Genomic DNA, 26,215 nt, shown 5'->3' with positions numbered 1-26,215 from the left:
AAACAACTAATGAAAAACTAAAAATCTATTATTAATAATACAACATTGACAATTATATACTGCTGTATAGTGATGTAGTTGCCCGCCCAGTGCAGTTTCCTCTCTTCCCGAATCTTTGAAAATGGCTCAATTGCGCAGGAGTCCTACCAATCTGGCAACACTGACGGGGAATCGGCGATTGGGCAAGGTCTTCTTCACCGGCCGAGTAGTGGCAAAGTAAACTGCTCTTTGGAGCATTATTGTCCTCTAGCGCTGGTTATGGATTATTGTATCCTCACGCCCTATACATAAAAAATTCTGCTGAACTAAAAAATCCAACTCATATGTTTCCATTGATTGCGACATACATCACAACAATTTTAACTGGGAGAGATTGCCAAGTGATATATATATATATATATATATATATATATATATATATATATATATATATATATATATATATATATATATATATATATATATATATATATATATATATATATATATATATATATATATATATATATATATATATATATATATATATATATATATATATATATATATATATATATATATATATATATATATATATATATATATATATATATATATATATATATATATATATATATATATATATATATATATATATATATATATATATATATATATATATATATATATATATATATATATATATATATATATATATATATATATATATATATATATATATATATATATATATATATATATATATATATATATATATATATATATATATATATATATATATATATATATATATATATATATATATATATATATATATATATATATATATATATATATATATATATATATATATATATATATATATATATATATATATATATATATATATATATATATATATATATATATATATATATATATATATATATATATATATATATATATATATATATATATATATATATATATATATTTACTTATATATTTATTTATTTATTTTTTTTCTTACACCATTTTCATAACTACCTTCTCTCTTTCTACTATTTTTGCTGCCATGGCACACCATTACATCATGCATTATTTTATTCACCTTTGCTGAAACCCTTGCATACATTGATAAAACCCTTCAATCTATCCCAGGATAAGAACCACTGCCTTGTAACGTTACATATAATTATTTTGTTTTCCTTCAGGTTTGCAACAGCAAATAATTAAATTCAATTGTTATGCAACAAAAGTAGTTTCGTGTAAAACAACAATTGGATTATGCAGATTTTCCATAGTCCAGATTACCCATTCACTTCACGCCTGTTCTTTTTCTGTCTATAATAAGAGGTTTAGTAGACTTTTAATAGAAATGACCCTTAAACCAATGTGGCACATTTGCTTTCTCCAGACATTTCCCGCTGTTTCGCGAGTGCACACTTTTCAATGCACTAATCCTAATCAGATTCAGAAAGAATAAACGGCTTCGGAGGATGACTCAAAGATACATCGCTGCTTTCAGGATCCAATGCTTGATCCTTGAGGGGATGTTGTTGGGATGGCACTGGCGCCTCTCATATCAGGTGTGAGTGACGCCATGTCAGGTCACATCATACGGGCACAGGTAGGGGTGGTTAGTGGTGCTTCTGCCAAGACTTTGGCAAAATGTAAAAATAATAATGATAATAATAAAATATAATGTGTATATATATATATATATATATATATATATATATATATATATATATATATATATATATATATATATATATATATATATATATATATATATATATATATATATATATATATATATATATATATATATATATATATATATATATATATATATATATATATATATATATATATATATATATATATATATATATATATATATATATATATATATATATATATATATATATATATATATATATATATATATAGCCTCGTAGAAAACTCTAAATTGCCCCTAGTTATGAGTATTAGCATGAAGGGTTGTTCATCTCTTTGTGCCCTGCGATGGGCTGCGATACAGGGTATGCCCCGCCTACTGTCCATAGTTGGCTGTGATAGGCTCCAGCATACCCCTGAATAAAATGAATTAATTAATTTTGATTCAAACTCAAAAACTTTTTTCTGCTCTCTTCTCAACAAAAGAGGAAGAGAAGACATTGTGACAAAAGGGCTACTGCAGTATAATATAATATGTATATTAACATTGTGGTTGTATGTATACTCTGGTGGACACTTGGTGAGTGAATGGTTTGTTTTTTCCTGGTCAAAGATGGGATTTAAGTCGATTGTTATTTCCCCAATTGTATTGAAACCATAGATCAAACATTGGAGCCACAATTTGCTGCCTCTAATTTGCTTTTTTTTTTGTCCATTCTGGCACCTCCCCCACTCCCACAAGGCAGCAGTAATTATCTGACAGTGAACGGGGCCCCCAGGAATGCTGGGCCATGGCCGAGTGGAGTGATTGGATGTTTCTTTCTTTCTTTTTGTGACTGGGACAAAATAGTTCATATTTACAATGAACCTGCTAGGAATTAAGTGATGTATTGTTTTGTCTAATTTATTTAAAAGGTATGTTATTTATATGCACTTTGATGAAATGGAAGTGTTTTTTTATAACATGACAAAACAAAAATTGGCAGACTGTAGTATTACATAGTGTATGAATATCCATTCAGTTTCAACACCACATATTCTTGTCACAAGCAAATAATAAATAATCAGTAACTACATCATCAGTAAATTCCAAAGCCATCTTTTCTTTCCTGGATTAACTCATTCTAAACTAACAAGCGGCGGGCCGTGAATTTCAATACGACGCCTTCAGTGCTATGTCTGAATCAATACAAACCTCAAAAACGATGTTATGCCTATAAAACCTTTTGTTACGACTGTCAGCCTGAGTATACATTCTGTAGGAGGTTGTGTTGTTGTTTTGTTGTAAATAAATTATCATTGAATGCTATTTGCAGTGTGTGTCTGGCTCCTCATTGACTGAATTTTTCTGCTGTGAAAGTTGCGACTCCATGGTACATCTTGCTACCAGGGGGAGTCGTAACACCTTTACTGCAGCTACAACTGCGACACATATAAAAGCATACAATTGAAATATTATTTAGGAATATAGCCATATTTTACTCACAAAAAAATCCTATTTATCTCTACACAAAATCCATCTTCTCCTCTTTCCTCCTTTTCTATCGCCATCGAAGCTAATGCCGAAAGTCGAGCCTGTCCCGTCATGTACCTCGATCCAAATACAGTTTGGTAGCTCTGGCCAGTCCACTCAATCACTAGCCAATCATAGTTGGTGAAAGCGATGACGTATCCCTACGCCTATGGTGTCGCCAACTCGAAATCTGATTGGCGAAAGCAACAGTTTTATCGACGCTTGTGATATGCAGCAGAGCCCGCAGAATTGATTGTGGAGGCCTTAAGGCCAACAAATAATGGTTGAAATGTGATTGGTTGGATGCTTAAATATGAAATGACATCTGGAGACGGGGCGACCAGGGGAAAAGTAATAAAAGGAAGCTGACAGAAAATATGGAATTACTTAATAAATATTCATGGGCAAAACATAATTAAAATGTCTGTGATTCAGATATTTTTTAGGCCAGCAGAGAAGGCCTTGCAGGCCCTGACAGTCCACCACTGCTTTCCAGTCCACGAACCTGTGAGGTAAAATATGGAAATCAGGGTGAGAGAGTTGAGTCCTGGACGCACTAATAAGAGCGTCACAGTGGCGTTGACACTACCTACTTGTTTTTTTTATGACTCTTCTGCATGCATGATATCATTTATAATGATTTATAAGCAACAGCATAACAGTGTTGTCAAAAGAATTCAAAGGTTTTTCATACTTTAAAAGTTGTGAAATGACAAAAAAAATCACACATTTTCATGTATTTTTACTTTTGAATTCTGAGAATGGCTCTCAAGAAATAACAGTAGAAAATATAAATTATTTATGGCTCGCTCTATCAAAAAGGTTCGCGATCCCTGGTGTAGGGGTTCACTCGCCCGACTTCAGTATGGGCAAGCATGGGATGCAATGGGTGTCTGTGAGTGGCAACTAGTCTGCCTTTCGCCCAAAGTTAGTTGGGATAGGCTAATTCCTTCTAAAGAAACAGTTCATCACAAATCATATTTCTTGAGTTCATTCAGCTCCTTCATCTGCTGAAGGAGGCGTCCATTTATTTTTAAGATGATACTGCAGCCAATTTTGTGAAAAGAGGAGGCGTTTCTACGTTGTTGTTGTTGTTGTGCTATCTTAATCTTGTTAGCTGGGTTTTACCTCTATGTTACACAATTCCTAGAAAGCAATTGTTGGCAAAGGATGAACACTGGTTCTGTACCTTTTCTGACATTACTTAAAAAGGCACCATACTAGTAATAATTTTTACTAGTATTCAATTTGTTAATTGAATAATAATTTGAATACTAATTAAAAAGTAGTAGTGGTTAGTGTGTTGGGCTCACCGTTCTGGTGTCGAGGGTTTGATCCATAGTGGGTTTCACTGTGTAGAGTTTGCATGCTTGAACTCTTTCACCTCAATGATGTGGCTATAAAACATAACCTGGTTATTTGAGGATTCAAAAAGTGTAACAGTGTACCAATAGTCCTGTGTGCAATGATGAAGGTTATCCTGACTGGACTGAATACTAGCAACAGGATTATCCAGGCACTCGACCCTGCACACTAACCTAAATCTAATCTGACTCTCTCCTTATGCGCTGAGTGCTTTATAATATCTAGCAGACACACCATTTTAACCTCCTAAGACCCAAACTCTTGCAAAGCATGTATTTTTATCGTCTCTTTGGTATTTAGGCTAATTGGGACCTAATGAATATAAAAACAAATTATATTTTTACATTATGTAGTTTCTGGCAGTAATTATATACACATCATAAGTGGACGCCAGGCCCTTGTAGTCCAAAATTTAACATTGCAGTCTAGTGACAACCAAAAATTTGATGTCCACACATGGACACCAGGTCATATTCCGCACAGAAATCAATGTGCCATCCCTATTTCTAGAAAGAAACATATCCAATAAATGGGTGCGGCAAATTCTTATACAGTAAATATTGCAGTTGCATGGTTTGCTCCAAACAATGCATAAGGGCTTATGGCCTTGTCACACTAGCACAAGCAACGCTTAATTATCACCAACAAGCTTATTTGTAGTTTATGTTTTGAGGGAGCCGTCTTAAAACTAAATAATCACCCATGCATGTCTTCCTCCATTGGAATATGGCAAGCCAACTTTACTGTTAAATTTGCTATACACCAATGACATATTGCATGGATAAAAATCAGTCATCTCAGATATAGACCAAAGTGCAGAACATAGAATTGAATAAAACCAACAGACAATCAGATTGAGGATATCCACTAAGTATTTCTTCCACTGGCCATTAAAGTCCCTAGTTGAGATCAACAGCTTACCACCTTGAACAAATTGAGCATCCGCAATGTGTGTCCTCCGAAACACAACGGGTGGGCTACCAAATTCCAAAAACACATGCAGCGAGTTTGGCACCAAGGTAAAATTCCTTGTGCGCTGTTTTATGCTTGAATGCAATTGCGCTGCCTTCCGAAAATAGAGCACATAATGGGTAATTGTGCCATATTTGAAGTATATAAAAATGCTCTTGGAAAAAGTTGAATTCAATCTTATTCCTTCTCCTAAGAAAAAGGATGATAATCAAGCAGATATTAGCAAGTAATATAATCCCACATCATTATCATTGGCCTATTTTGCAAGCACTTTGACTAATGCAAGTCCTTCACTCTTCATTCCATTACGCAGAATCTGCCATGCTGTTTTTGTTATTAGCAGCTGATCATTTTTAGGATTATGGATATTCCCTCTTTATCTAAGTGACATTCTATTATGTGTTGTGGTTTAGTTTCGACTGTAGGCTGCTACTCTTTATCATTTAAAAAGAAGACAGGGTCAGTTCATTGTGACAAAAGGTGAAGTACAGTAAGATTTTTTTGGGGTTAATTACCCCATTTTCAGACCTACAAAACACATTGTGTGATATGGCACAGTCTCATTTACGGGTATATGTTTTTTGTCAATATATTGGACGCTTCTTCCGATAAGGCGCTAGCATGACACTAGGCTAGCGTGACACTAGGCTAGCGTATGTTATGCTATCCGCTAGCATATGTTATGCAATCCGCTAACATATGTTATGCTAGCTGCTAGCATATTTTAGGCTAGGCACCAGCGTGTTTTATTGTGTTGTCATTCACATCAGGCATTTCCTCTGTATACCTCTACTATGCTGTTTCTTTGAGAATTAAGAGTGTTTTGAGGGTTAAAAGCGCTGCAAGCACATGGAAATCAAATGCCTTGCCACTATATACCGTGGGATGTTTTGAAAGGATTTACCGTAACGCTTGGAATGCACAGGCAGGCTTTTTTTAGGGTGAAAGTCAGCTGGGTTGATCGCAATAAGTAGCGTGTCGATAAATAGAATTTAGTGCACAGACAAAACGCACCGACCGATTGGGCGCATCAACCATTTTCGATAAAATGTTAGACTTTTAAGTGCACCTTATAGGTAATATGGTAATACAGTATTTTTTTTGTGCGTTTGCTACTAATACTCAGCAGTAAAGAAACAATTTTTTAAAATTTTATTTTCTTAAGCTCATTAAAAAGTGAAAATCCACGCTAAAATTTGCAAGTGGAAGCCACTCCTCTGTTAGGACTCAGTACTGAAGTAAAAATAAATAAATACTTTTTTTTTTAAATAAGTGACACCCTAATTTGCATTTTTTCATTTATCGCGGCCATGTCTGGTCTACATTAACTACGATAATCGAGGGATTACTGTATTTCGCTTTCTCTTGTTGCGTTTGTGCATCGAAGGGTGGTGAACACTGGGGGATGGGAAGCGAGGGACAGATGGGAGTGACACATGGTCCCTGTCAGGCTCATATCACCCTCCCTCCCCTCACAGACTGTCTAATCTGAGCGGGTAGAATCGGGTGAGAGGATGAGGGAGGGCACTGGGAATTCGGCACCAGCTCTCTCTCTTTTCTGGCAGCACCCAGCAGAGCAGCAGGGCCAAAGCACGCAGGATGCCGGGAAAAAAGAGGACTTCTTCCCCAGTGAGGATTGCCCGGTGGAGTTGACGTGAGCTCAAGTGGAATTCATGCTGAGTTTTTCAATTGCAGAGATTGCAACCCAACTAGATTTATGGTTAATCTACCATAAAGCGAGTGCCGTAACAACCTGCTGCAGGAGTTAGCTGGATGTTAATTTTTTAATTTTATTTTTTTAAATCAAATTAGAAATTTTCTAATGTATTTCTATCAATAGTTTGAGGCCTGGTATAACTTTGGACCTCTTTAAGGATGTGAAAGAAGACATTTTGGAGAGAGTCTGAGAAAAATTGGTGGAAATTGATGGCCAAATGCAGAGTCGTAGTGGCTGACCAAAAGCATTTAGGAGGCACGATGTCGGCCAACCAGGGGATAACCCGTCGCGGTGTCTACAATTACTTTCTCAACATGGTGGCCTATCAGGTGAGCACTGGAGAGAAGCAGGAACTGATGTAGTTTTTCTTCAAAGTTTGATTAAGGTCAGATTTTGGATAGTAATTTGAAATGAATTATATGCAGGAAAAACTTTTCAGTGAAGTATGAAACTAGTACTCTAAGTAGTAATACGAAAATATAATTTTTTTTTGTGACGTAACATAAACCACTAGAGGTAGTCTGGTTTGTAACCGTATTTCATTTGAAGTACTCTAAAGGTTTATATTGTATAAGTCAATGATAAAATGTTTCTTTGTATTTAAAAAAAGACATGCTTTTGTTTGCTCATTATTAACAATATTCAGAGATAATCATTGAGTTCAATCGATATTTGAAACACTGACTAGTGATGTATTGTTTTTGACTAGCAAAACGTTTGGTTTGAATGATTTGTAAATCTTTTGCAACATTTTTTCAAAATGCAGGCTTTTTAATGTTCTTGATTGCTGTCCTAACTTTTACTTTTGCTTATGCAATGGGTTGACCAGAACACTGCTGCAGTGAGCGATTATTGCAGATTGCGGAAGAAAAAAAATGATGTACTGAGGGCTTATCTTGGACATTTGATTTAGTGGCAAAATATTCTTGTGCTAGACAGACGTAGGCAACAGATATGCACAGATGGTCAGATATGATCGGGTTTTGGAAACGGACCCTGACCCCTGAGCTCTGAATTTGTTCACAATAAACAGTTTTGCGGAAATATGGCAGTTAGATGCACCTGCACATGGAGCTTCATGGTCTCCTGTTGTTTGGAAAGCAATACTATGATTTATTAGGTAAATCCACAGCCAACATTGCTAGTACTGTCGCCAACATTGCTAGTACTGTCAAAGATATAATTTGATACTGAGGAAAGATAGTGACTGAACTGGTAACCCATATAGTATTCATCATGGGGGGTGTTACAGCCGACCCCAGGGGGCTATGGGTTGGAAGTGAGGTGCACCCTGAAATGAATTGTTATGCAATGGTTAATTTTTAAGAGGCATAAAACAAATATCATTGTGTTTTTGGTGTGGCGAAGAGTTGTTTTCATTCAAATGTCTGAGCCACCAAATGGTTAAAATCATCAAAATTGCTTCTAATTTTTAGGTTTGGTGAAATGTGACCAATTGTATATATAAATGTATATATACTATAAGATAAAATTGGATTAAGAACCTTGAATCGACAATAAATCCTGGCATCTTAGGGCCAAAGCAGTGATATATTGACATTAATGATTTTGCTTCAAGAATCTGGCAGCCCAGTGGAAATGGTTAGCACGTTAACTGGAGTCGTTACTTATTACTTATCCTCACAAGGATTGCAGGGGGTGCTGGAGCCATCTAACTACGGGCACCAGGTCGGGGGACATCCTTAATCAGTGGCCAGCCGGGTACATGGAGAAGGACAATCATTCAGGCTCACAGTGATACCTAGGGGCAATTTAGAGTGTCCAATCAGCCTACCATGCATGTCTTTAGAATGTGGGAGGAAATCAGAGTTCCTGGAAGAAACCCACCCAGGCCCAGGGAGAACATGCAAACTCCACACAAGTGGTCGTGACCTGGATTTGAACCTAGGACCCCAGGCTTTTGAGGCCTGTGCGTTAACTACTCGCGCCACCGGGCCACCCAATAATCAATATTGGGGTTGATTTTTTTTTTTGCTTGGTCAAATGCAAAGAAATCAGCATGTGGTTTCGTAAAACTTATCCTCTAAAATGTGCACACCTACCATAATTGTTAGTCATAGAAAATACATTATACACTCAATTAGAATTCTATTCTTAATCAGCCTTCCTTTCCGTGATAAGGTAATGGATAATCTTCCCTGCCTTATCCATTAGATTATAACTGACACGTGATATGTGTGTTCAGATCGACTGTACCAACCAACAGCCCTTTATTGATTCTAAACTCTTGTGCAGGCTATGCCCTTGTCCAAGGTTGGCATTGGTGCAATTTTCTCTCAAACCTTTCACACTGTAATCTGAAATAAACTCACTTGTATGGACTTATTAAAAATATGGTTATTGTACTTAGTAAATATAATAGAAGCATGCATCCCACAATCATTGATGAAATTGCTTATATTTGTTTGCATACTTTCTCATTTGATAGCTAGAGCCAAAACCCAAAAAGGACATTTGAAGTAAAATGGTGTCTTCTAAAAATATATATGTTATATACGTATAATACACCTGACATACTACATATTACAGTGATAAAGAAAAGGCCTGCATGTGACATTATTTCTCATATGAGAAGCAAAGGCAAGCAATTAAAAGTTTGCCAGAAAAGGAATCATTTGGAAATAGAGATCCAGTATCAGATACATTTTAAATTCATAAATCCGATTGGCTCAACCTGTGAAGATCTCTGATCTAGGAGCCATAATGGAGGGCTTGTCAATTAATATGCACAAATGTGTTCGCAGTTCAAGTTTTGATTTGAGGAGCAGCTTTGCAGTACTATGGTTTTCCCCTGATTTTTACAGGCTAAAGGCCTTTTAGTAGTTGTTGTTCTTGTTTACTTCCTACTCCTCCATCATTCATGAACATTTTGTCTTGAAACTTGAGAGTCTGCATTTACTGATCCTCAGAATAAGATTATTGTAGCAGAATTGATTTATTGATTGTGGAATTGCAATACAGTAATACTTTGACATACGAGTGTCCCAACATACAAGATATTTAAGATACGAGGAAATCTCCGAGCAAATTTTTGTCTGGAGATAACGTGACCGAGTGGATAATCTGTGAAAAAGACAGGGTAATCTACATAGAATTGAAAGCAACGTAAGCGACTGAAAAAAGCGAGTCGTGGCTTGTTCGTTAATTTTAATAAACGAACTGGGATTAACTCAGTCCTGAGGTATGGAGAAGCAGGAAGTTCCAACTTGAAAGCCACGGTGGACTACATTATCATATTAACCTCGGTTATTCCACAAAAAGGTTTACATGTAGTGTAATATAAGATTCAAACAGATTTTGAAGTGTGTATAGTATAATCTAAGTTCATTTAAGTTAAATTTAAAGTGTATGTTGTTACAAGCGTTTTGCCGTCCGCCAATATTCTCTCCTGTCCTCTTTCTCTCTGTCTCTCTCTCGTCTGTGCACTCCGCAGTAAGTTTTTACGAAGTAATGTCACATAGTATTGAAGATCGCAACCACTAGATAGGTATTTTTTACTTTGTGATTAGGTGGTGAATTAGAACTGATAAAAAGAGGTTTTTCCATTGTAATATCCTGTTTTTTGTGTTTTTTTTTCAGAGGGTAGCAACGGATTAATTTGTATTTTGTTATCTTCTATGGGAAAATTTGATTTGACATACGAGCTCGGTCCAGGAACGCATTAAACTAGTTAAAGTTAGCCAGTAATAGTCAGCCTTCCTTATTTAATAAAATTTGGAGTAGAAGGAAGCCTTCAGCCTGTATAGCACATTTGGGCTTGTTCAAATAGCGAGACCTGAACAGTATTAAAGGGGTAAGTCACCTGAACTCGCAATTCTTTGATATGGACTGATATCGTGATTCAGAATCGGAATTTGAGCAGAAGTGGAAAAATGTAAAATGGCGTATGCTTATTTGGACATAAATAACATTTTTGTTATTTTATTTTTAGTCTTTTTTATGGAAGGGTATTTCTCACCTAGGTCTGCAACGTCTTGTGTCTGTCTTGCTACTGCAACCAAAAAATTTCCCGAATGAGGGGTGAAATAAAGTTCTAATCTAATCTAATTTAATCAAATCTACTCTTGTTTATTCTTTCCTCGGCAGATATGCTGCTGCTGTGGGCCTGCTCCCTGCTCGTTCTGCTGTGCCTTCTGTCCTCCAGTCAAATCATCCAATAGCACGCGGGTCATGTATACCCTCTTCCACATTATGAGCTGCGCTGTCTCCTGCCTCATGTTGTCGCGCACTGTCTCTGAGCTTGTCAGAGAAAATGTGAGTACTGTCCTTTTTGTGTGTGTGCATCTTTCTCAACAATGTGACCTCTCATTAAGTTCAACCACGCATGAGTGATCCACAGAGAAAACTGATGAGTTTATATTACCACTTCAACTGATTAAAAGAACTAAAAATAACCTCATAACACGGGTCTACAACATTTGGGAAAATAGCTGCTTCGGATATAAAAATTCGCTCGATTACACTAAATGTGGAGAAACGGATTGGAAAAGCAAATATTTTTGTGGTAGGTAGCTAAAGTATTCAATATATTTACAGTCATACCTCTACTTACGAATGTCTCTAGGTCTGAAATTGAATCGGAATACGAAAAATATAATAAAAATATTACGAAATCCCCCGAAAAGTAAATGCATTTCCTTATCCGTTTTATTATTTTGAATTCCCCCTATTAAGCTTTTAAAACTACAAATGCAATGTGGCACATATTTTCACACAGAGACACAAAGGGCACACGTAAATGTAAAAATCTAAAATGTACTACAAAGTGGATGGGTTTTGGCCCTTGTAGAACCGACTACTATTATGCTTTATTTATTTTAATACATTATCAAATCATTTCCTAATCATTTTCTCTCGTTTTTGTGTGTTTCCTTACATCTTTCAAACTAAATTGGGACACTTTGACCAATTTTAAAGGGTTTAGTTGGTAGTTGTGTGAGGACCGTGGAACGAATTAGATAATTAACCTATAAAGTACACCTATACTTCAAGTTACGAAAAAGGTGTTGGAACCAACTAATTTCGTAAGTAGAGGTATGACTATAATTATAAATGGTGGTGGAACCGTGCCAGGCCCGCAATCAGAAATTGGGTTTTTCTTTAGTAAAACCTACCGCTATTGTCTATTGGTGTCGCCCAGATCACTGAAAACTGAAAGTTAGTGAGTGGCTTTTATATTTCGGCCAGACACAAAAATCTAGAAAAAAAGATTGGTTCAAGCTAACAAAAAGAGGGCATAGAATGTGCAGTTTGCATTTTTTAATACTCTGTCCAGTTTTCATATGCAGGTATAAGATGAAATGCAAGAAATGTTATTGAATTGAATGCTTTTATTGTCATTATACAAGTATAATGAGATTATAAAAGGCTTCTTGGAAAAAAACATGCTCAGGCACAGAGTGTAAGAGTACACAAGATTTACAGCCCATTGGTCTTTGACCGATTGGCACAATTACAACTTCCAAACAATTCTAAAATTCATGTGACAGACTAATTTTTCTGTCCCGAACATTCACGGTGGTGTTAAAAATTTGTGTATTTTTAAATTAAATCAATTATTTCATTTCCAATGGCAAAAACATTTTAAACTCCAAAATAGATCAAATTCTAAGGCTTTTCATACTTGTATTCAACGTAAAAAACGGAAATAAATCAGGATATCAAGGTGCACAAGGGTTAGATACATTTTTACATTATACAATTCCACCAAAACTCCCTATTTATTTAGAATGTAAAAGAACCTGTAAAGCAGAAATGTTCTAAAACCAACGCAAAACATATTTATGACAGCAAGATTGAATACATTTTGCGACCAATTTCTGAAAAGCCCAAGCACTGTGTCACAGTTACTTAAATATCCTTTTAATCACGAATTTTGCAATGATTTGAAGAAAATCATAAATGAAATAGACATTGGAGGATCGACTAGAAAAAAAATCACAATTAGTAGTTCATTTTCTAAAATCATGCAGTTTTTAATCAAATTGAATAGGGGAGAGATTTTATTGAATGTGCTTCTTAGTGGTGTTTTCATGTGAATAGTTGCTCTGTTTCAAATATCCTGTAGTATTTTTTAGTATTCCTCTTTGCCACTCATAGACAGGGTTTAAAATACTGCAATTTCTACCATTCAGATCTCCACATAAAGCAACAATAGACATTATTGTAACAGTGTATAGAATCAAATAAATTACTCATATAATGAGTCTGATATTAGAAATAACCACTCACTACAGTTGTTTTTAACATTTGGAATGATATGTGTTTTTGGAATGTCTAAAAAAGAACGTTTTGGGGGATATCCCTACTTGTTTTTTTGTCAGACTGACGTCAGCCTAAAGAGAAAGGAGGGCAAGAAACAGGCTGTGGTACAGAATGTTAATTGCAGTTGAGTCTTTCAGCAGAAAAAAAGCACTGACTTTATTTTTGAATTAGCAACCACATCATGTAAGACTGTAGCGAGTTGCTTATGTGGAGGGCATTGTTTGTGTTTGTTTCAGGTGCCTTTCTTCAACGTAGTGTGTGATCAGGCACATGGTGGTGGTCACTGTGAGATGCTTGTAGGTTACTCAGCAGTCTACAGAGTATGCTTTGGCACGTCCTGTTTCTACTTAATGATGGCCATCTTCCTTGTGGACGTCAAGTCTAGTCAGGACTTTAGAGCACTCATCCACAACGGGTTAGTGATGCTGTTCATTTCATATCTTATTCTCATTTTCTTTATCCTCGCTTTATCCTCACTAGGGTCGTGGGAGGGTGCTGGAGCCTATTCCAGCTGATTTCGGGCCAGAGGTAGGGGACACCCTGAATCGGTAGCCAGCCAATCGCAGGGCACAAGTAGGCAAACAAATATTCACCCTCATAACTAGGGGCAATTTAGAGTGTCCAATCAGCCTACCATGCATGTCTTTGGAAAGTGGGAGGAAACCGGAGTACCCGGAGAAAACCCACGCAGGAAAACATGCAAACTCCACACAGCAGGCCCGACCAGGATTTGAACCCAGGTCCCACACCGATGCACTAACCACCTCATATCTTATTCGTGTATTAAAATGCAAATTCACAGTGGACAAATTGTTTCCACATTGAAAAAGCTATCCAGAATATTTGAATCAATCATGAATTAATAATGTTTGGAAGAACCTCAAATAAAGGCAGGATATCCACAAATGTATAAGTACGGTACTAGTTTATAACAGGTTGTCTCATATCCAAATCAACAATACAACAGCTATTTAATTTTTTTAAATTCAAGTCAAAGCTATACACAGCATGCTAATATTTGTTCATAAATCAGAAAAATGGGTAGTGTCAAAAAGAAAAAGTAAATATTTTTATTGACAGTAATAATAAAATCAGTTACTTTGACTGCAATGTCAATATATGATTATTGTTATTATTCATTATATGCAACCTCGACAGAATTTAAGGGGAAAGTGTTTGTCCCTTCTGTTTACCTGACCTCCAGCTGGTCTATTTTAAGCCCTTTGTTGCTACGCTTTCTGCGCAGGCCCGGTCGATTAAAGCTGTGACGTGTTTGGGATTAGGTTTTGACATGCTGGATTGCAGACTGTCTCTGGGGTTAATCTGCTCACAGTAGTAGTTTTATCTGGGTCGTATGAAAGATTTCAGGTTCTTTGGCAAAGGTTATGGATGTCTTAATGGTCTGCAGGGACTCATGACCTAGTGCCCTGACGGTATCTTTTTAACAGCGATTACAGGTTTCATCACAGAGTTTTCCATACAATACAGGTTTAATCTGCATTTATTGGACCCAGTTTTAGGATATGAGTAATTTATTTATCATTAACTGTGTTGGTTTAATGTATTCAAAATTCGCATCAAGCTTTTACAAGAGTTTACAGTGTATAAACCGTTTGAATAGTAAATAATAACAATTTATTTATTTGAAAAGTCAGAGTTGCACCATTGTATGTTATCAATTTGATACTATTAAGTTTGGCAATACTTTTGTAATGTTAACAACTCAATAGTATAAAAATAAATGAGAATCACAATATTTACAAGAAGCTGGGATAGGATAAACAATGAGTCACCCTATCCAGTCTGTTTTCCATGTATCCCTCTACCTACACAGCATAATCAAATAATCATGATTGTTCTCAAGCTTCTGGATATTTTCCTGATGAGTGTATTATTTGACTCAGGTGTGGTTGAAGAGGGAGATATGGAAAACAAACTGGGGAGGGGCTTCACTGCTTATTGGTTAAGCGGTACAGAAAATAAATGAATTAATTAATAATTAGAAAAGCACCAAAGGCTGTTTTTAGCATATCTTGTCAAATCTTGTCAAAAATTAATTCATTCATTCATTTTTCTGAACCACTTTATCCGAATTAGTGCTGGAGCATATCCCAGTTGACTTCGGGCCAGCCAATCAGAGGGCACGATGAGACGGACAACCATTCAGGCTCACACTCATACCTAGGGGCAATTTAGTGTCCAATCAGCCTACCATGCATGTTTTCGGAATATGGGAGGAAACCGGTGTACCCGGAGGAAACCCACGCAGGCGCAGGTAGAACATGCAAAATCCACACAGGTAGACCCGCCTGGATTTGAACCAGGATCTCATAAATGTGAGGCCGACACACTAACCACTCACACACTGGACTGCCCATCTTATAAAATATATATAGGTTAACTTTTTTGTTAGTAATTTTACTAACCCAGACTCACTCCTTATAACATTTGCCCCAAACAGTTTCTGGTTCCTGAAGCTGATCACCTTGCTTGGGATGTGTGCCGCTGCCTTCTTCATTCCAACAGAGTCATTCCTCCACGGTAAGAACTTTGTGTAACTCGTATCTAAACCTGCTAGAGGGCAGCAATGTATAGCCAAAGTAGTTTCCTTAAATTGAAATGCATGTACAGTAATACTTTGAGATACAAGCTTAATGCGTTCCGGGACTGAGTTCATATATGAATTTACAAGTATCTGAAATCAATTTTTCCCATGCAGATGAGCTAAATCCAAATTTATCTGTTCCCACCCTCTGAAAAAAACACCAACAACAAGATAATTCAAAGGATAATCTTTTGTGTATGTTCTAATTCACCACCTACTCAAAAAGTAAAGAATAGATTTCTAGTGGTTATGAATTTCAATACTAAAATGTGACTTCATTCAGTACAGTCAGACGGTCACTCACGGTGAGCGATATTAAACGAAGGCTCTCCATCTCGTTATGAATGTCACTGTGCATCTTGGAAATGATGAGTAGCCCTTCATTGAACTGGCTTGCTTTGGACCCATTGTTTTTCCCCTTAATTTTGCACTGATTAATGTAAAAAAATACAACCTGTACGGGTGGTGCTCGTAAATAAATTTACACGATGGAGTGGTGGCGAGAAAGACGAAAATACTCGGGCACTTGGCGGCCACATTGGGAACCGTCTTGTATGGTCGTATCTCAAATTTGTCTCGTATGTTTAGGTAAAAATTTAGTTGGAATTTTCCTCGCATCTCAAAAATTTCGGGTGTTGGGACACTCGTATGTCAAGGTATTACTGTACTGTGAAGTGTCGACTTCTATTGTCTCAGCTGACATGTCACTCATGGATGGCTCTCTTTTATTCCTTGCTCCTCAGCATGGCATTACGTTGGTGTGGTGGGAGGATTTGCCTTCATTCTCATTCAACTTATCCTCATCACTGCTTTTGCACACACCTGGAACAAAAACTGGTGAGTGTGGAGTACGTTGTCAAATTCTGGGCTGTGAATTTATATTCCGTCTCATTTATGTTGGAGCCTATGCTTGCTAACAATGGGGAGGAGGCAGAGTTCACCCTGAACTGGTTGTCAGCCAATCGCAGTGGACACAATTGATTGAATGATTTTTTTGGAGTATTTTGATTCAATGGGCTGATTGAACACTCTAAATTGCTCCTAGGTATGGGTGTGAGCCTGAATGGTTTTCCGTCTCATCGTGCCCTGCGATTGGCTGGCCACCGATTCAGGGTGTCCCCCTCTTGTGCCCATAGTTGGCTGGGATAGGCTCCATCACCCGCCGTGGCTCTTCTAATGATAAGCGGTTTGGAAAATGAATGAATGAAAAAGCAAGGTTTAAAACAGTAGCTCAGTAGTTTTCCACAAAATCTTCTGCCTCTTCATAGTTGTCATAAATTGTTCCCTTCAAATTCCATACAAGTTTACTCTTGAAACAAATAAATAGGGCGGCCCGGTGGGGCGAGTGTGTCACAGCTCTGGGGTACTGGGTTAAACTACTTTATGGCTCTACTGCAACTACAGCCGCGACATCATCAATAATAACCTCATACAATTGAAATATTATTTAGGAATATAGCCATCTTTTACTCACCAAAAATCCTTTTTAACTATAGACAATATCCATCCTCCTTTCTTTCTTCCTTCTTTTCTATCGCCATCGAAGCTAATGCTGAAAGTCGAGCCTGTACTGTTGTAATTCTGGCATACATTTTTATTCGATTTAGTCCTGAAAATGTTCGTTCCAGGTTGTGACAGGCTGCTTGCTTTGGAGTTGTCTGACCTGTCTTAATTATGGCCAGCTTTTTTTTTTCTTGAAAAGTCTGTCTTGAAAATGTCTTTAAATCAACACAACAATATATTTGCTTGTGCAGCTCGCTCCATATACATTTTTGTCCGTGTTTATTTGCCTTAAACAATGTAGAATTAAAGAAAAGACAATGGGTCAAAAGCAAGCCGGTGCAATGAAGAGTAGTGCGAAGAAAAGGCGTATGATGACAATTGATTTTAACCACGAAATAGTCAAAAAACATGAGTAGTGTATGCGTCACTGAGCTGGCTCGCCAATACGTATAGAGATGCAGGAAGTTCGTCTTGAAAGCCATGGTGAAATACATTAAACTCTTTGCCTTGGTTATTGCACAAGAAGATTTAAATTGAGTGTAACGGAAGATTAAAACTTTTTAAAGTATGTGTATAGGAATCTAAGATCATTTACGTTAAATTTAAGTCTTCGGGTTAAAGTTTGGGTAAGGGTAAATAAAAATGTGGCCTTTTGCTCATCTTCAAAGAAAGGAGAATGACAGATGTGGAAAAAAAACAACATTTAAAAACATTAAAATGACTACACATATAAGGAATGGAGAGGCTTGAACGGGGAAAGCCGTCCCTAAAGAGTAAGGCAGTCCCAGCAATAGCAAATGTATGTGCTTACATCAGTGATTAAATCCCAAAATGTTGACCATGTAGCTGAGGGAAAAAGGGATGCACATGTATTGTAAAGCCCTAATTTGCCCTTTCACTGTCCTACTTTCAGGCTTACAGGAGCAGCAGAAAATAAACGTTGGTATCTGGCGGTGATGTGTGCCACGCTTTTCTTTTACACCATCGCCACAATGGCCTTCACCTTCATGTATAAATATTACACACACCCCATCGCCTGCCAATTCAATAAGGCCCTGCTGTGGATCAACTTGGGACTCTGCTGCCTCATGTCTTTCATTGCTATCACGCCATGCGTCAAGCAGAGTGAGTTCATCAAACACACTCGTAAGCCTGTCAGCGACTTCCAGTCGCTAAATAACACTTTGGCCAACTCCAGCTATGTGAACATGCCCCCCACTGAAACGACTACCGCTGCAGATCATAATAATTAAATGAAGTGTTCTCCAATGAAAAACACAGCAGGTCTGTTGTGCCTGGTTTAAACATCTAGCTACCATATTCTGACTTTTGACATTTTGGGGCATCGTCTTATTACATTTCCTACTTTAGCTTTATTCATTTATTTATTTTCCTTTGAAATGTTTCAATCTTGACTGAGTTTATTGTTTTGTGTTTTGTTTTACAGAGCAACCTCGATCAGGTCTTCTCCAGGCTTCCATCATTAGCTGTTATGTCATGTATCTAACCTTTTCTGCATTGTCAAGTCGACCTCCTGAAAAAAGTGAGCTCAAATGTTATGTATATATATATATATATATATATATATATATATATATATATATATATATATATATATATATATATATATATATATATATATATATATATATATATATATATATATATATATATATATATATATATATATATATATATATATATATATATATATATATATATATATATATATATATATATATATATATATATATATATACATATACATATACATATATATATATATATATATATATATATATATTTTTTTTTTTAATTATTATTTTTTAATTTTTTAAAATTTTCTGTTAGCTTCCTTTTATTGCTTTCCCCCTGGTTGCACTGCTTCCAGATGGGTGCTTCCATATTGAAGAATTTAACCAATCACATTTCAGTCATTATTTGTTGCGAGGGTCAGAAATCTGCCTCAAGGCTTTTACAATCAGTTCTACGGGCTCTGCTGCATTAAACAAGTGTCAATAATACTGTGGCTTTAACCATTCAGAATTCAATTTGGTGAACCCAGGCCTTCCCGCAGGCGTAGGGATATGTCAAGTATTCATGGACAAAATATAATTAACATCAGTCTGTGATTAAGACATTTCTTAGGTCAGCAGAGAAGGCCTTGAAGGCCCTGACGGCACACTACTGGACTGTTCACGCACACACGACAAAATACTTCTACACAAACATGCAGATCATCTGAGATGAAATGTGCCCTGACATGCATGCTGGGCATGTGGCGAGACAAGACTGACGGATATTTGTTTCACATTCCACTTGAGTCCATTGACAATATAATAACAGTGGCATAAAACCCATTACATGCAATATAAAAACAGTAATTAGTTGGCTTTAAACTGGAGAGGAAAGCTGTGTGGGGAAAAATCATATTTTACTTTTTAAAGATAGACAACATTTAGCTTCATTGTCAGTGTTCATTAACTTCTTGATATTTACTAAATTTTGTGTGTGCACTTGTGTGTCTATAGAAGTTTGAGAATGTGTGAGGTTTTATATTGTATTGTATACATACATGAACGATAGTGGTCTTTAATACATTGCCTGTCTGCATTTGGACACACACACACACACACACACACACACACACACACACACACACACACACACACACACACACACACACACACACACACACACACACACACACACACACACACACACACACACACACACACACACACACACACACACACACACACACACACACACACACACACAACCTTAAGCAGTCTGCAATGGCCTTATATGGACTTATTTTTTTGTCCCCTAACCTAAAGGAGTGACCACAATGTACCAAATATTTATGTTGCCGTGCGGATACGTGAGACGCACGCATGCAGTCAGAATTGAGATATACACATAAGCACACAGACCACCCTGGCCCAGCCACATAAAAAGATAAACATTTGTATGAACAAATCATGAAATGCAATGGCTAAGCCGACTTGTTAACATAAAATGAAATTATAAAATTTGGTGGAATGTATCCTGTGACCTAACAAGCGAAAACGAAAAAAAAAAAAACACATTGACTTTAAAAATTTGACAGACGGGCCGGGTCAGCACAAGATACGATACATAAAAAAGTGCATCTGTTAAGAGTACATATGAAACATAAACAGAAAAAAGGAATAAAGTATTAACATAATCATCACTCATCAGTAAAGTAAAACGTTTAAATTAGAAAGTAAAGTACAACGAATGTATTAAGAAATATAAAAATGTAGGCCAAAGGCTCCAGCATCCCCTGCAACCTTAATGAGGATAAAGCGGTTCAGAAAATGGGATGAGGTGAGAGAAAAAAAAGTACACAGAGTATGAAAATGCCATCATATAGTTTGGGAATTTTGACCAAGAATGATGGATGTCATAAAGCTACCAAGGGTACTCCTTAAATGAAATGTGAGAAGATAAAAAAAAAACACTGAAAGACAAATCTAAAACATTTATACCTTGTGTTTTCTCATCTGTTAGTTGTTTATCAGGGCATGAACATGACAGTATGTTACCCTAGCGTGGGGCAAGATGGGATCCAGAACGAGGGCAATGCTGTGGCCATCATTGGAGCCGCAATCATGTACTGCTGCGTTCTTTTTGCATGGTAAACTCACAATTCATTAACAGAAAAAATTGATTACCATTGAGAACAATTTATTAAGAAAGCATTTTGTGGGAATAAATGTGTTCTATGTTTCCTCAGCAATGAAGCGTCCTACCTTGCAGAGGTATTTGGTCCATTTTGGATGATCAAAGTTTACCGCTATGAGTTCCAGAAAGCCACATGCTGTTTCTGCTGCCCCGAGGAGGAGGAAGGTTTGTACAGGGGCAGTAATCATGCGTTAGCTTCCCCTTCCCGCATCATTACCAGTACAATCTGGTTAAGTACATTTAAAGAAGGTGATGTTGTGGAGAAATCCACATGTTTTGGGATAAAATGTATTGATCAAAACATTATGTTTTGTTGTTTTCTGCTTTGTGACTTGCCCCGTTTAACTGTGTGCTTCACTTGGTTGTTTTTCAGTCGAGGAAGAGTTTGTGATCGATGATGACAACAAGGGTTGTCAGAAGGTCATCCACAACGAGACACAACGAGTGGCATACAGCTACTTTTTCTTCCATTTTGTCTTCTTCTTGGCTTCACTTTATGTTATGATGACCCTCACCAACTGGTTTAGGTTTGTATTGAATACAAATACAATATAAAACAGTACAAAGACAACAGAATATGGATGCAACAGTTCTTATATCCACAAAAATACACTGTATTTTGGCACACTGGACTTTTTTTGGACAATTTCCTGTTCTTTAAAACTTCCAAAATGAGATAGACCAATGTCTGTATATACAGTCGTACCTCTACTTACGAAATTAATTGGTTCCAAGAATTTTTTCGTAACTTAGAGGTAAGTAGAGGTGTACCTTATATGAAAATTCTCTAATTAATTCATAATTGATTCCACGTTCTTCACATAACTACCAACTGAACCCTTTAAAATTGGTCAAAGTGTCCCAATTTTGTATGAAAGATGTGAGGAAAAATGAGAGAAAATTATTAGGAAATGAGTTATTAATGTCTTAAAATAAACAAAGCTTTTTAGTGGCTTTATAGTCATGAAAATACGGTACATTTTGAACTTTTACGTGTGCTCTATGTGTAAATATGTGCCATGTTGCTTTTGTACAATTTTAATCACTTATTAAGGGGAATTCAAAATAAAATTAGAGATAAGGAAATGCATTTACTTTTTGAGGGATTTTGTAACTTGGATTTTATTCGTATCTCGAGTCACTCATTTGCATATGAAACATTTCATAATCTGAAACTTTCGTACCAGAGGCATTCGTAAGTAAAGGTATGACTGTATAAAATTTCATTTATTCATCTTGCTCTGTCTCAGCACCCTCTTTAAAGATACCTAATGCCATCCATCGTATGTTAAAAAGTCCAGAAGTGTCCCAAATTGACACTGTTGACCAAAAAAAAAAAGATCAAATGGAAGTACTACTGTACATTTGCTTTTCTTTATTTAATGGGAAAACAATCTCACATAGCACGATTATGGAAAAGGGGATGGACCCAATTGCTGAGGCCAGGACTTAATTGCAAAGGCTTAAAGACACCAAAAAGAAGAGCAGTAAATCCAAAAATACAGAGGTGACCCAAAAGCTGGAGAATCAAACAAACCAGGCCAGGGCACAAATAATAATAATAATCGGACATAGGCTTTGTCATCATCATTGACTCAACAAAAGGCTAATTGTCATCATACCCAAAAACTGCGTATGACGAAATTGGTAAATAAATAAACTTTATGTTGATAAAAATGGTCGCCTAAAGAATGTCAACATGGAAATCACAAAATTCCTACTACTGTGATAAGAGAGAAAATATTTTTTAAACAGTTTGTTTTGTAGCAAAGTTTCATCCCGTGCTTCCTTCTCCAGTTATGAGTCTGCAGTGCTGGAAACCACCTTCACCCACGGAAGCTGGTCTACATTCTGGGTGAAGATGTCTTCGTGCTGGGCCTGTGTGATCCTCTACCTTTGGCTGTTGCTGGCCCCCTTGTGCAGCTGTCAAAACGATTCCAGACCACGACGCTCCCGCATCAAACGACGCTCGCCGTCTTCCCGTCACGTCACTGTAAGCGTCTGACGTACAGCGTGGAGGCCGGGCGGTGACGTGACATTCTTCTTCTTCAGGGACACCCAATTGAGAGGTGTCTTGGATGGAGGTCGCGTGGTTCAAAGGTCAAAGACACACATTGCTGAGAAACAATGGGCCGATACAAATCATGGTGAACCTAATGTCATGAAATTGGTGAAGACTTGACTGGGAATTGCCAAAGTGAACAGAACAGTCTTTGTTTGGAAGACAGGGAATTTGGACACTTCAAAATCCGTTGACTGAAAAAACATGCGAGCTTGGCTACGGTGGAATTACTTGTCTTCTTTTGTCATTTTTTGGTAGATAGTTTTATTGCATTTTCATTTCCAGACAGAAATTTGCCATTTCAGGTGTGATGTTGGCAATAATTTGCTGTTACACGATGTACAGTATGTACAACTGTTTACGAGTGCTTTTATCTTTTAAGACAAATGGGAATAATATTTGAGGTCAAAAGGTTATTGCACTTTTTTTAACATTGTTAAATGGGCACGCTGAATCTGCTCACTTATATGCACTGCTGAATCAAGGAAGATATACACATTCCAATCTTTTTTTTTACATTGTAAAACAGGGTTAATAATTTGAACTAACATACTAATTGGCATTATTAATGTGATTTTGCACACAAGCCACCTAATAATTTAGTGGTTCACTTGCATGATTTTGGGATCGATTCTTGCTTAGTGGCGGTGCGTTTGTAAGAACAAATGGTTTTCTGTCTTTGTATGCCCTACGAAAATGGATGAATGTTTCACCAGCTATTTTTATTTTAATTTATAGGGACCACCAGCAAAATACACTTTATACTGTCATGTTACACACCCGCACATTATTTCTTTCGCAGCTCATGTCTGACCATATATACTTTAGCCATTGTTATTGAAAACCTATTAATAAAAACACCTAGTGTAATCAGATTGGTTCTGATGCGTAAATATCTGCCTTTCCATGACACAACGTTCCGTTCAAAATGAAGACAGAAGCTTTTTAAAGCAAATGTAGGCGATGTGTGCCAAATGGGTTCCCTTTGCGTAGTTGTGTAGATTGCAAAACCTGCTTAGTCAATTCATAAAACAGGAAACTGTCGCTTTTCTCACTTTTTATTATTGTCATTACTGCCTATATAATGATATAACCCCCCCCCCCCCAAATATAACCTTAACTTGGACTATAACACATAATTTACACTATACTAAATGGGACATAAATAAGCAATATTTGAATCATTAAAAAAAAAAAATACAAATAAAATAACATAAATGGGCGGCTTGGCAGTCGAGTGGTTAGGGCGTCGGCCTCAAAGTTCTCCGGTTGTGGGTTTGATCCCAGGTCGGTCCTGAATGTGTGAAGTTTGCATGTTCTCCCGGGCTTGAGTGGGTCTTTTCCGGGTACTCCGGTTTCCTCCCACTTCCTCATAACATGCAAGGTAAGCCGATTGGACACTCTAAATTGCCCCTAGCCCCTTGTGTCCTGTGATTGGCGGGCCACCAATTCAGGCTGTCCCCTGCCTGGTGCTCGTAGCTAGCCGGGATGCGCTCCAGCACCCCCGCGACCCTTTTGAGGATAAGTGGTTTATAAATTGAATGAATGAATGAACTCTATTTTGTCTGGCTATAAGCCAAAGGAATAATTCTGAATAGACATCTAAATTGTGCATATTTACCAAGTATTTCTTAATAACAAGACATCAAAAAGAATTCATGTTGGAAAATATAATTACATGCAATCAAGAGGAATTTGTTTTCATCGCCTGCAAAAAGGATATTTCTCATGTACTTTGAATGACTGCTGCTTTGTTAAGTGTGTTTCGGCCACTCTGCTATACTATACTGCACTACAGTGGCGGGCCGTCAGGGCTTTCAAGGCCTTCTTTGCTGGCCTAAGAAATATTGAATCATATATTATATTTTGCCCATCAATACTTATTAAATCATTCCAAATTGTCTGTTAGCTTCCTTTCATTGCTTTCCCCCCTGGTTACACTGCTTCCAGATGTGTGTTTTCATATTGAAGCATTTAAGCAATCACATTTCAGCCATTATATGTTGCCAGGGTCAGAAATCTGCCTCAAGGCCTTCACAATCAGTACTGCAGGCTCTGCTGCATCAAACAAGCGTCAATAAGACTGTTGCTTTAACCAATCAGATTTCGATTTGGCAACACCACAATGCCTTGTCGCAGGCGTAGGGATACGTCATCGTTTTCACCAACTATGATTAGAATATGATAGAGTGGATTAGCCAGAGCTACCAAACTGTGTCTGGAACAAGCTGCACAAGCAAATATATTGTTGTGTTGATTTAAAGCCATTTTCAAAACGGACTTTTCAAGAAAAAAAAGCTGGACATCATTAAGAAAGTTCGAACAATTCCAAAGCAAGCAAATCTATCACAACCGGGAACAAACATTTTCAGCACTAAATCGAATGAAAACGTATGCCAAAAAAACGACAGGAAAGGCTCGACTCTCAGCATTAGCTTCGATGGCGATAGAAAAGAAGGAAGAAAGAAGGACAATGGATATTGTGTATAGTTAAAAATGATTTTTAGTGAGTTAAAGATGGCTATATTCCAAAATAATATTTCAATTGTATGAGGTTATTATTGATGATTTTTTATGTGTCGCAGCTGTAGGTGCAGTAGAGCCATAAAATGGTTTTTGAGAGTTGGATTGATTCGCTGAAGGCGTCGCTAGAAAATGCACGGACCGCCGCTGCTATACTATACTATCCATGACTTTGCTACATTCATTTCACAATTCACAAACCAATACCAATGAACCTGTATCAGAAAGGATTGAAACTTTCTGCCTCTTTCAATGAAAAGCACTCTGAATTAACAATGTCTATTTAAAAAAACAAAA

At 36.7% G+C, this 26,215-nt stretch overlaps 1 protein-coding gene across 1 annotated transcript; it reads left to right on the top strand.

Annotated features, from left to right (window-relative positions):
• The first annotated feature begins 7,011 nt into the window (after positions 1-7,011).
• serinc4 (serine incorporator 4) lies at positions 7,012-24,023 on the top strand. Its single transcript, XM_077712832.1, has 12 exons — positions 7,012-7,558; positions 11,337-11,504; positions 13,751-13,929; positions 15,976-16,055; positions 16,863-16,956; positions 18,536-18,747; positions 19,070-19,165; positions 21,160-21,286; positions 21,386-21,498; positions 21,707-21,860; positions 23,131-23,326; positions 23,386-24,023. Exons 1-12 carry the CDS (start codon positions 7,439-7,441, stop codon positions 23,452-23,454), a joined length of 1,608 nt encoding a protein of 535 aa, XP_077568958.1. The 5' UTR covers positions 7,012-7,438; the 3' UTR covers positions 23,455-24,023.
• The last annotated feature ends 2,192 nt before the right edge of the window (positions 24,024-26,215 follow it).

Source organism: Stigmatopora nigra, chromosome 3 (genome assembly GCF_051989575.1).
Source record: "Stigmatopora nigra isolate UIUO_SnigA chromosome 3, RoL_Snig_1.1, whole genome shotgun sequence".
NCBI classification, from domain to species: Eukaryota; Metazoa; Chordata; class Actinopteri; order Syngnathiformes; family Syngnathidae; genus Stigmatopora; species Stigmatopora nigra.
Note: the sequence above shows the minus strand (reverse complement) of the source record. Positions and strands in the feature narration are given on the sequence as shown.

Bases quoted from the DNA above. Each gene is read 5' to 3' on its own strand.
- serinc4 (XM_077712832.1), top strand. From the start codon at position 7,439: ATGGCCAAATGCAGAGTCGTAGTGGCTGACCAAAAGCATTTAGGAGGC. The intron at 21,861-23,130 runs GTTTGTATTGAA...TTCCTTCTCCAG, and splicing joins ACCCTCACCAACTGGTTTAG to TTATGAGTCTGCAGTGCTGG. The intron at 23,327-23,385 runs GTAAGCGTCTGA...CTTCTTCTTCAG, and splicing joins CGTCTTCCCGTCACGTCACT to GGACACCCAATTGAGAGGTG.